Raw genomic sequence first — 12,238 nt, 5'->3', positions numbered from 1 at the left:
ATCTCGAATTTGTGATCGTTTTACTCATTATTGATCCATTTATTACTCCTTTCTACGAGTTTCTTGTGTCACCAAATTGTGAATTAAGTCTGGATTACATCTATAATCGTTATTCACTCTTTCAATCGTTATGAATTCAACAAATACAATTTCGAGATCTCGAAATGATATATGGCTGGTTTGTCTTTCATACAAAATTGACTTGTTGATTGATCTATATGAACATCAATACTCCTTGATCACAAACTTTATTAGATATTATTGATTTATTTCCCCCAAAATTTTCATTTCGTGATTTACATCTGTTAAAACCCTAATCCAAATTCACTAAAGGATCAAAGGATGAAAGGCATCAATAAGAGCGATTGGTTCACAATCTGAAAGCATAAAAGCAAGAATATCTATCCACCCTCCTACATACCTTTATAATATACCTTACGAATCAAACTCTAGACTTTCTAAACAATATAGTTAGCTACTTTACCACAAGAATCTATTCAATCTTACCTTTAATTAATAAACTCAATAATACACCATGACAATTACAAATCATAAGAATCATCAATGACTTCAACTTCCTACTTAATTACGATTGGAATAGTTTTTTTGTCGGGTATCAGGAGAAACATTTCAGTGTAGAACAAGCACACTTACAAAATTTCAAACCGACCTACAAACTACAAAATTCTTCTTATCGTTTAGCATTTATATATAGCTTTTATAAAGAAGATTCGACTAGCATGCTACAGGGTATATATATTGATAGAACCTCCATGAAACAGACACATATACACATATCTATCTTTTCACTTCGATCATAGGTCATTGAATTAGTTCTTTAAGTTATCAAGACTTCCCATGAACAACAAAAGTAGAAGCAACAAATCCATTTGTGAGAAGTCCATGAAACTGATGACAAACATAGTGAAAGTATCCTACTTTTCTATAGCCAAGACCAGCCTTAGAATAGGTGCACCACCACCACCACCACCACCACCACATGCTCCATCTTTGCATCGATACACTAGAAACCTTAGATTACAACAGCCAATCAACACCTCAAAACCTGTCTCCTATTTGATACACCCTGATCATGACACAAAGAGGTCTTCTATGAACATGATTAAAGATGATGAAACTGAAAGTGTTGATATGAAAGCATGGGATTTCATCAGAAAAGTGCGTGAGAAAAATCTCAAAGATATGTGAGTAGTCATCAACAGCTTACTAGTTTTGTCTTCGCCTAGCTGCCTTTTCTCAGGTGTAAGATAGAATAAAAAGTTGATGAATAATTTAAGTTTGCTTGTTCGCTTTTTCTAATTACTTAATTTCTGTGTGAAGTACATGTAATTACTATTCTGTAAAAAGCTAAAAAAAGAAATCATGGTTAATTTTCTTGCATATGTATATGCTTATTTCCATTATGGTTCTACTTAATTTGGTGCAAGTTATTTGAAAGGGAAAAACATAGAGGAGATAAGAATAATCCATATATATTTTGGAGTTTTTTTGTATAAAGAACGGTTAATTAGGTTATATGATCTAAGATTAAAAGATAATTAATGTTGTAGAAGCATACACAAAAAAAAAGTGACAATGTTTTTGTGTTTCCATTACTTTTGCTATAAAGTTTTCTACATGCTTTGAAGTGGATTACAAATGGATTCTATTGAACTACTTAATAGCTAAGAAATAAGCGGTGCGCTATCTTTATGGAAGTATAGTGAAAAGGTTTATTTTTAGATGTTCTTTTTAGGCATGTGCAATAATAACAACAATATCTAATTGTAGTTAAAGTAGCAGAAACAACTTACTTAGGCAAACTAACATATCTTAAGATTGAATCTCATCTAAAGTTATCATTATACGTTATACTATCTGATTATTACTAATATACTTTAAAAAGTTCGTCAAAAATGGAACTCATATTACAAATCACCATCTTTTCATTATTTATAACAAAATGGCTACCTATTTTGTGAAATTGTTTTTTCTAGCATCAAATATTGCCAAATGTTTTTTTTTCTTCGAAAATGATGCCATTTGCGAAAAACACAATTAGTCTTAATGGTTATAAGAATCAATTAACTACTCTGAATGGTCATTAAATATAGTTCATACATATTAAAGTTAATTACTTTATTAACCTAATCATATAATTTGGTCTATTAGTAGCCATAACAGTCTAATAATGGTCATAAAACAATTATAATTCAAACAGATACACTCAGATTGGTCATCTAAACTACGAAAACTCGGAAATAAGTAAAATAGATAAAAAAAAAACTTTTAACACAAACGGATATTTTATCTTACAAACATGATAAATTCGACAACTAAACAAAATCCAAATCTTTGAAATCAACACATAATATTATGGTTTATCTACTCTAAATAAAAACATAAGGGTATTAGCCCATAACTTGAAGTTTAAAACAAAAATAAATCAATTTTGTTTTTCTCTTCATTTATTCTCAAATGTGTCTTCTCAGCTAAACAAAAAAGAATTTTAGACTTAATCAGTACTATAAATCATATTTTCAATCAAAACAACTCCTTTTAAAGACCAAATTTTCCACATATTGCGAAATTTGGAATAAAGATAGTTTCATAAAAAGGTCGAACATTAAACCCCATGTCAGCCGAACATCTAAATCAATTTTGCTAAGCCTAATATGCTTTGATCAGAAAGAAATAACAATGACAGACAATATCGTGAATATGTTTTATGTAATAAAACATTACAGCTTGAAAACTACACATTTGATATTATATCCTTACTTTATTATTTTATTTTTTGTCGTATTGGTGATTAACTCTATATTAAATACACTTCAATAATAAGAGGATAAAGAGAAGCTTTTAGTTAAGACTCATTAAGATGTTTTGAAATAAATACCTAACTTAGTTTGAAAATGCGGTGGTTTCTCACTTTCTTGGATAGAGGTGTTTCGAGGGAATCCCACTCGATAAAGATTAGTTTTTTAGTCTGCAATAAAGTAGTTACCTTTAAGGTGCTGAAAAGTGAAAACCCATTTTGATATATCAATTGTTGTATCTAGATTTGGAAAAAGTAAAAAGCTTTCCAAGATTCCAAATTTCATTTATCTAGGTCAAAGAGTAATCTTGCATCGTCCATAAGTCATATTGATGCACTATTAGTGTACGTTAACTAAAGTGTTGCTATCTTGTATGCGATGTTACTTTCATTAGTGGTAATATTATTATTATTATTATTATTATTATTATTTTCTTTTAATAAACCTACGTGGTAGTTGGAAGCTCTGAAATGTAAAAGTGTAAGCTGTAATCGGTATATAAAATTTATTTGTATAACGGAAAAAAATATCGTTACACTTTTCAAATGTAAAAAATGACATAAAATATAAAGACTAAAAAACATCTCAAAAGGTATTTGAAGTAACTTTTTGTTTAAATAAAATCTTTAGGTTTGTGATCCAAAATGATTTTTTGTTTTGTTTTGTTTTTTTTTTAAGTCGAGCTTTTGTTTAAAGTTAAAAACTTACAATAACTTAAGATCATACCCACATATAAGGATTTTATAGTTTTTGAGTGAATGATCTTAGATGAGTAGATTTTTGTCATCACGAGAAAGATTACACTTATTAACGTTTTTAATGTAAAATATATATTTGATTGGTTTACACTAATTAATCTCAAAGTCAAACGAAGTATAAAATGTTCAACTTGCAAGTACGAGATTAGAAAAAAGAGTTCGATAGAGTATTTGTTGGGTCGTGCTAGTACGAGGAGTAGTTGATATTTTGATAAGGTTAAGGTTAAACAGCAGCATCCCATGAATCATGCAAGGAGTAAGTAGATCACACATCTCGATTACAAATTAATCCACATTTTATATGTTTTCAAGAACATTTTCTTCTTTGACTTGATGTAAATTTTGAGAGAAAATATCTTACGTGGCTTCGAGAATACCGAAGTCAACAAGTGTTGGGTTTATTTTTTAGTATTTTTTTTAAAGGGGTTCAATCTAATATAATATATTAATTCTAAATATATTAAAATCTGAATATTTCCTGATACGTATCATGAGTTGGATTATTCAGGATTAGACGAAAAAGGCCTCATTGTCACAACCAACATCGATTACGATCGAATGGTTTTTTTTATTAAAGAAGCAATTTCACGAAATATCTAAAATATACCGTTTAAGTGATTTTTTAGCTAATATTCCTTTTTTAGAACAATGAGGAATTGAAGATCCAAAGTTTATATTTCCATTTTTCAAGTTTATAGTTCAGTAACTATAAGTTATGTAAAGAGTTAATATTTTGTTAGAGTTTTTAAAAGATATTACCGCACTGATTAATGATCAAATAATTATTTTTAGAATAGATTACAATTTTGGTCCTAAAATATAAATTGAGCCCTAAAAAGTTTTATCTTACAAATTTGGTCCTTATTTGGTGTTTTTCTAACAAAAAAATAAATATTCTTGTCACCAAATTTGCAAAAATCATTATATACAGAGACGAAAAAAAAATTATATTTTACATGAAACATTGACCATGACCTAAATTGAAATAATTTTTTTTGGACTAAAACTACAAAAGAAAAACTATATATTTATGGTGTGTAAGTATAATTTCACTATTTTTCATTTTTTCTTTTATAAGAAAATGATCAATATTATTTTCTTTTTTCTCGACAAAAGACCTCTCATATCGAATAAAAACTTACAATGACTAACCCAATAAACATAAAAAAAAAAAAAAAAAAAAGCCAAGATTGTAAGGACCCTAAAAACGTCTAATTCTTTTTTCTTTATTCTTTATAAAAAAAACATAATAATTTAAGATTAGGTTGAAACTTCCTTTTTGTGCATCTCTAGTCTCCAATATGTTTTTTCGGTTCAAATTTGTGGAAATCAATTTATTAAAAGGTAACATTTTAATTTGGGAAAAATACATATTTAGCCATAATTGCTAATTACTTATCAAATAATAGCAAAAAAAAAACCTCTTAGCCAAAAATAGTCTACAAAAAAGTAGTCAACCTATATTGACTACGGTCAACAGCAGTTGACTACGGTCAACGGGCGTTGACTACTCTTTTGTGGTAATTCGTCTACTATTTCGCCAATTCGTTTACTGTTTCGTGTTTTGTATAATTTTTTTTTCATTTCTAAGATAAAAAACCGTAGGTTTTTTAAAACCTATGGTTTTCTCTCGTTTTAGCTACGGTTTCCCAAACCGTAGCCTATGGTTTTAGGAAAAAAATACGTTTTTTTATTTTTTTTATTTGTTTAAAGTCTACTGTTTTGAATTCTCAAAAAATTTTAACAAAATAATTGTTAAAATAATTCTACATCTTATAAACACTCTTTTTAATACTTTGTATCACAAAAAAAAAAAAAAATTAAAACCGTAGCCTTTTTTGACAAAATAGTAGATTAAACCTCAAAACAGTAGGCTTTAAAAACAAACCGTATATTTTTTCCCAAAACTGTAGGCTACGGTTTGGAAAACCGTAGCTAAAATAAAAGGAAACCTACGGTTTTGTATCTTAGAAATGATTTTTTTTCATACAAAACACGAAACAGTAGACGAATTGGCGAAACAGTAGACGAATATAGAAACCTACGGTTTCATGGGTTATATTTGGACATTTACTAATTTTTGGCTAAAAATTGTTAATCATTTTCTTAATTTGGCAAGATTAGTAATTACCCTTTTAATTTTGGTAAACATCATTTTACTTTTAACCTCTCATATGTAATAAAAACTTATAATGACTAACCAAAATTTGGTTTTCGATAACAAAGAATCATTTCAAGTTTTTGAATTATTCGGTGTCAACAAATAACATGTTTTCATTCAGAATCAAATTCATTCAAAGTCTCTGAATCATTCAACACTAAATCATTCATAAGTTACCAAATTCAACATTAACCCAAATTTGGTTCTTAATAACAAATTCATTCAAAGTCTCCGAATCATTCAAGTTTTTGAATCATTCGGTGTCACCAAATAACATATTTTCATCTAGAATCAAATTTATTCGGAGATGTCTTTGAATCATTCAACACCACATTATTCATAGGTTACCAAAAGTCTTATGATTAATGATAAAAAAAACAGATTAATGTTCAAGCCGGATAAAATCATACTTAATTGTGGTTAAGTATAAATTAAGTTTTGAACGTCTAACAGATCAGCTAAAAGTTTGCATCGTATACAAAAGTTTTTTGCCATACACAACAATTCATGCATTATATAGTTGTACAATACAACATTTTAAAGCACCAATTGTTGTGTATGAAGAAAAACTGTTGCGTACGGATCAGCTCCCTTTGCAAAAACACATACCATAATTATCAAAGTTTTCGAAGTCTACACATGCATCAATATTTTGAGTTAAGTTGGAATTAAACACAAACTATAACTCTGATATAATTAAACACAAACTATAACTCTGATAAGATATCTTGGAGCTATGTCATCTCTCAAATAAAAATTTCCCTTTATGTTACAGTTCTTATTATGCGTACTTATTGTAAGTTATATGAGCCGAAACCTTTTCTTGAAGGAAATTTATTTTCCCAAAAATAAGGAAGCAGATGAACCAAACAAACTTATGTGTCTTTAATTTTATCAAGGCAAAGAGATTCTTGACCTAACTTTATCTTTTAAGGCAAAGAATGGTCACACATCATGGGTGGCACACCACCAACCACCCCCATTTTAATTGCCAAAAGTTATCAATTAATATCAAACACTACATACACTGGATAACATTATCCCCTTCCCCTTCCCCACCCCACCCCACCATCTTTTCTTACAACCACACAATCAGGAATCATCACATGTGCACAATCCCCAAAAAAATATCACATCTAATTTAATACTCCTATTATCCCTTAACATAAATAAAACACCATAATATTATTCTTCTTCTTATTATTATTGCTACCATTTATCATCAATTGACTCACCACATGTGATGTGATCTCGAATTGTAGATATTTGGCATTTTGGCCCCATGCCCTACAAACCATCCATTAGATCAAATCCCACTCACATCATTCAAATCAAACCCCACTAATTTCCACAACAAACAAAATGGAACTAGTGGTGTATTTCGTTCATTTTCTTTCCAATTACAAAACACATATGTATATATATATGAGAGATGAGAGACGTGACAATACAACAACATGATAAAATTAAAACAGAGATTAATTAATTATATAAGTCAATAACTAATTACGTGATTGACACTCTCTATTATTATTATTATTATTATTATTTTTTTTTTCTTTCAGATGAGATGATGTTCATTGTTCAAGCAACACTGATCATGCCATCTCCCGTGTTGAACCCTGAGATCACTTGATAAGATGACTGATTATGGTTATGATCGAATGATAGGGAAAGATTTAAAGATACTGGTAATGGACTGGTTTCGTATTTCTGATTTAGATTAAGATCCACCATTGTTGATGGATTCGGAGTTGGGAAGACAGGGATTGAGCGAATGAGTAGCATTGATCCGTTGTTGACTTGATTCTCAAAGTGTACTGGAGATACAGTCATTGAAGATGGTATGGATGGTTGCACAACCGCTTGAGTTTTCTCGACGTCATGAACTTGTTGTTCTTCTGTTTGCATAACAGCAACCTAATGATCACGCAGGAAAGTGTTACTTGCTGTTTGATTTAGGGAATGGTTTGTGATGAGTATTGATTTAGGTTTGTTGAAACTCACCGAATCTGTAGTGATGTCAAATAGGCTAGATCTACGGCGGCGGCGATTGAGGTTGCTCCGGCGAAGGAAGTATTTCTGAGCATGGCTGGCAACTTGTGTAGGGGTACGAGTCTTGACGAAATTCCTTGAGATTCCTCTCCAGTCTCCTTTGCCGACTTTCTGTAGCCCTAGGAGGAACAGCTTGTGTTCATCCTCGGTCCATGGAACTCCTATAGAAAAACAGTATCGAAATAATTAATGGTTTGACATAATAAATTCGTCAGTGAAAATCTGATTGCAAAGGAATTGGCAAACAATAAAAGTAGCTAAAAACAGGAACGATCGTATTCTTCTTTCATCCTCTGTTCCAATCGTAATCATGTTGAATTGACAAAAACGCAGCAATCGATTTTGATTTAAAAAAACGAGGAAAAATATCAACGCCGCGACGAAATACGAGTACATGGACAAAACTGATCTTTTTGGATAAACAGGATAAGAGATAGAGATGTTACGGATAACGTGAGATCTAACCTCGTTTCCGCTCCCTGCTACCGTTAGACTGGTTGCGAACGGCATCGTCGGCGGAGGCGTAGCCGGTGTCAGCAGCAACAGCGACGGCGGCGGAGACATCGATGTTATTATTAGACGATTCTCGAGTGGCAGGGTGTTCATATTGCGAGAGATTATTCATACTCACACTTTTCCTCATCGGATCAACCTTCACTCTCACGCCAAACAACATGATCTCCCCGGCGCCGATGCCAGAGACGTCGGAAGATGAATCATCTGCGGCCGTTAAACAAGAACGAGAGTCATGGCCATTGGAACCACACTGCGTGCAGCAGTGTGATTGCGATTGCAATTGCGACATGATTTTTCCTCGCTACAAAATTCATCAACAGATAAACCGATCAATCGATTGATTCGCATAATCGAAACGCAGTAACTTTCAAATCAATGGATTGAAAATTGTTTACCTACTAATTCCGTTGTAAGTGGTTAAGCTCCGTCGTGTTTCTGTGGAGGATATGCTGTTGTCTAGACGTGAGGATCAGTGATGGGCGTACAAGTGTTGTTGTAGAATAGAGATAGGGGGCTAGGGGCCTAGGGGGGTGTGTGTGTATAGGACTGGTGGTATATATAAAACGAAAATTGACAGGTGAGATCCATGTGGTATTGTGTTGGAGTTTGTAACCGATAGACGTGGCAGACAATGTACGGCTTATTAACCTTCCAATAATTCCTTTCTAGTAAATCAAAATTATCGGCTTCCTTTTAACTTTTTAAATTACCAATTTCCATGTTGAGGCTACATTTACATTACAGCATCCACAACACACAATCTCTTTCGTTAGGTTTATACGTCTCTGGTATTTACTCAACAAACAACTTTTAACCTTTAAGTGTTTTTACAAAACTTATATCTGAATCCTGTTATTAGACATTTACACAGTTATGCTTTGTTCTCGAGTTTTTTTAATAAATGGAAAAAGGTGGAACGAAAGAAAGGAGAATGGAATGAAAACCCAAATGATTAAACGGTTTTTGAGTTAGAGTGAAATGAAATGGAATATAAGTATTTCGGTATTTTTTGGACTTCCACTCCTAACCCATCCAAAAATGAAGAACGAAAAAGGCACATTTTTTTTTTCACTTCATTTTCATTTCATCATTTTCCATCTTTTAAAAAAACAGAAGGACACATTTCCCTTGTGATTTACTTCCAAACCTTTCAATTCCGGTCCTTAAATAAACTCGAGAACAAGGTGTTAAACTTATAACAAATCTTTATACGTAGAGAGTCGGTAAATATTCAAGAAAATTAGAAAAATCATGTGGTGAAAAAAGCTGTACTAATAATTGTTTGATCGAAAAAATCTCCAATAAGTTGTTATACTGGATGTTCTTGTATTTTTTTATAGTATATGAGGTGTTTGGAAATGCTTTTTGAACTCTAAAAACTTTTCCAAGCAAAAATGGTTATTGACTTATGATGATGGGCTCCTTGTTCCATAAATGAGGGAGCCTACAAGCATGAAACTCACAAAACGTGTCATACTAGGTCCTCGGTCCATCATGTAACATCCCAATCTTCAGACCAAAATTTTTATTAAAAAAATTAAGTGTTTAGTCAATTCACACCTACAAAAAAACTTAGATAAAACCATTTAAGAGTATCGTCAAAAGCTATCATGTGCACAAATCTCCCATGGATGCAATGTAATCGATCCGTTCCCCTCCTTTAATATAAGAAAACCTGAAACCATAATCACAAAACTTAGTGAGTTCCCCAAAATATGTCACACCCCGAACCGGGACGACGGAAACATCCGAGGGCGGGTGACTTCATGTATAGTATCATAACAATTGAATATGAATGAAACATAGTAACCAAACATCATACCTTGGAAATACACACTTACATAGTTTACATATTGAACTTGTTCACCAGTTACACAAAAGTAAGAAAAGTAAAATTTCTTGAAGTCGCACCACTTGATCTCATAGCCGAGCTTGTTACATGTTACTGGATCCCTAAGAATACAAGTCGTTTTGAAAAGCATCAACTAAAAAGTTGGTGAGTTCATAAACATTTTTTTTTGTATAAAATGATTTTTTACTTGTTTAGAGTAATTCTCATAGTGCTTTCAGAAATCCGATATTTCTATAAAATAATTTGTAAGTCTCGTTCTAAAACTGTTGAATATATGCATGCCTGTCCTAGGTTATCTTTTGTTTGTAAAAGTGAAGCGAATATTCCTAGAAAATCCGATATTTTCTAAAAAGAAATAGTTTGAAATGTTTGTGCCCGATATTATATTAATGCATGTGTGTTAATGTTTGCGAGAATAGAAAGAGAATGATCTCAGACAACCTGATGTTGTCTGCGTAAGAGAATGTTGGAATCTCAACCCCGAGGTTGAGAACCATCACATATAGGTTACCGTGTTATCTAAAAAGAAGGTTTCCCGTAAATTTTATAACATTAATTCCTCTAAGTGAGTCGCTATAACCATACTAGATAATGACAATTTCGTCTGTCATGACGTTTTTCGGACGCCGACGGAATAAGGTAAGGTTTTTGTCACCCTAGACTGGCTTAGTCTAACTGTGGCGAACAACTCAGGTGTGGGGTGTCACCCCCGTATAGATCTATACACAAACTCCCGCTCTCCTTCCAGGAGACTCTAGTTATAATTACAAGCTATGATTGTACACTCAATAGGTATCAACTGACACGTCTCACTAGATCCTTAATTGAATTTACGCGGAAAAAGAAAGAAAAACATATAAGGTATATTCCAGACCCAATAAACATGTATATTATTTCCAGGCTCAAAAGGAATATCAATGTATATCCTGGGCCCAATATACATGTAAAAAGACAACTAAGGCCCATTTAACATGTATATTATTTTCAAGGCCAAAAGGAATGAGAATATATACGTCTCGGGCCCAATATACATGTAAAAGGACAACTAAAGCCCATTTAACATGTATATTATTTCCAGTCCCAATAAGGACGTGAATATATATATATATATATATATATATATATATATATATCATGGTTGCGGAAAATCGGGATTAATCGGCGATTAATCGTGGATTAATCGCTTGGCGTTCTCTATCCGTCGAGGATTAGGGCATTAATCAGAAATTTAGGATTAATTAGGTTTGGCGGGATTAATCGGTCAACAAAAGTCAAAAAGTCAAAAAAAAATTTTAAAATTCAAAAAACCAACTTTCATTTTTTCTCCAAAATTTTCAAAATTTCAAATATTATACCAAAATATTCATATTTTCGTATTTCCAAATTTCCAAATTACATTTTTTTTATTTTCTAATTTTGAAGTACTTGTTTTTCTTAAGATATATTAATATTTAATTAATTTTAATATTTTATTAATAATCTACGGTCCCCGATTAATCCTTGATTAATCCCCACCAAAACCGATTAACCGTTTAACACCAGTCGACCGTCGAGCTACCGTCAAACGATTTTTACAACCTTGATACATATATATATATATATATATATATATATATATATATATATATATATATATATATATATATATATATATATATATATAAGTTAACATGTCTAGATGTTTTGAAAGTATATATAAGTTCTACAAACTTGCATCTAACACAGATATAAGAGCTTTTAGCATGATAAAAATAATTTCTTGTTTTTGACATTTTTGTCCCTGTTTTTAGAAAAATCATCGTAAGTAGAAATTTGGATCCGTAAACTCTGAGAGTTTGGAAAATGAGTCTACTTTATTTATAAATTTTATTTAGATTTTTAATGGCCACAAACCAGTGTGAAAATGTCCATCTTCACAAACTGGTCCGAAATCATTCGTGAAATGATCGGCAGTTTTGTAAAAATCGCCAAAAATTATGGAAAAATCGTATGAATGCGTGAGAGTAGTCATTTACAAGGTATAAACCTGAATTTTTTTCATGTAAAACAGTTTTGAAAAATAAAACCATCAAGGGGG

At 31.5% G+C, this 12,238-nt stretch overlaps 1 protein-coding gene across 1 annotated transcript; it reads right to left on the bottom strand.

The window, feature by feature from the left end:
* Positions 1-7,063: 7,063 nt before the first annotated feature.
* LOC111879918 (transcription factor MYB1R1) lies at positions 7,064-8,865 on the bottom strand. The gene is made up of 4 exons (XM_023876346.2): positions 8,705-8,865; positions 8,259-8,610; positions 7,746-7,954; positions 7,064-7,658 (listed from the first exon to the last, which is right to left on the bottom strand). The coding sequence occupies exons 2-4, from the start codon at positions 8,596-8,598 to the stop codon at positions 7,323-7,325; spliced, it is 885 nt and encodes a 294-aa protein (XP_023732114.1). The 5' UTR covers positions 8,599-8,610; positions 8,705-8,865; the 3' UTR covers positions 7,064-7,322.
* Positions 8,866-12,238: the final 3,373 nt, after the last annotated feature.

Source organism: Lactuca sativa, chromosome 5 (genome assembly GCF_002870075.4).
Source record: "Lactuca sativa cultivar Salinas chromosome 5, Lsat_Salinas_v11, whole genome shotgun sequence".
Classification (NCBI taxonomy): domain Eukaryota; kingdom Viridiplantae; phylum Streptophyta; class Magnoliopsida; order Asterales; family Asteraceae; genus Lactuca; species Lactuca sativa.
This window is presented reverse-complemented; position numbering and strand designations above follow the sequence as displayed.

What these genes read in the sequence shown, in the direction of transcription:
- LOC111879918 (XM_023876346.2), bottom strand. Translation starts at nt 8,598, where the DNA reads ATGTCGCAATTGCAATCGCAATCACACTGCTGCACGCAGTGTGGTTCC. An exon ending in TAGCAGGGAGCGGAAACGAG is followed by an intron (nt 7,955 to 8,258) that starts GTTAGATCTCAC and finishes GTTTTTCTATAG; the next exon opens with GAGTTCCATGGACCGAGGAT. An exon ending in TTGACATCACTACAGATTCG is followed by an intron (nt 7,659 to 7,745) that starts GTGAGTTTCAAC and finishes CGTGATCATTAG; the next exon opens with GTTGCTGTTATGCAAACAGA.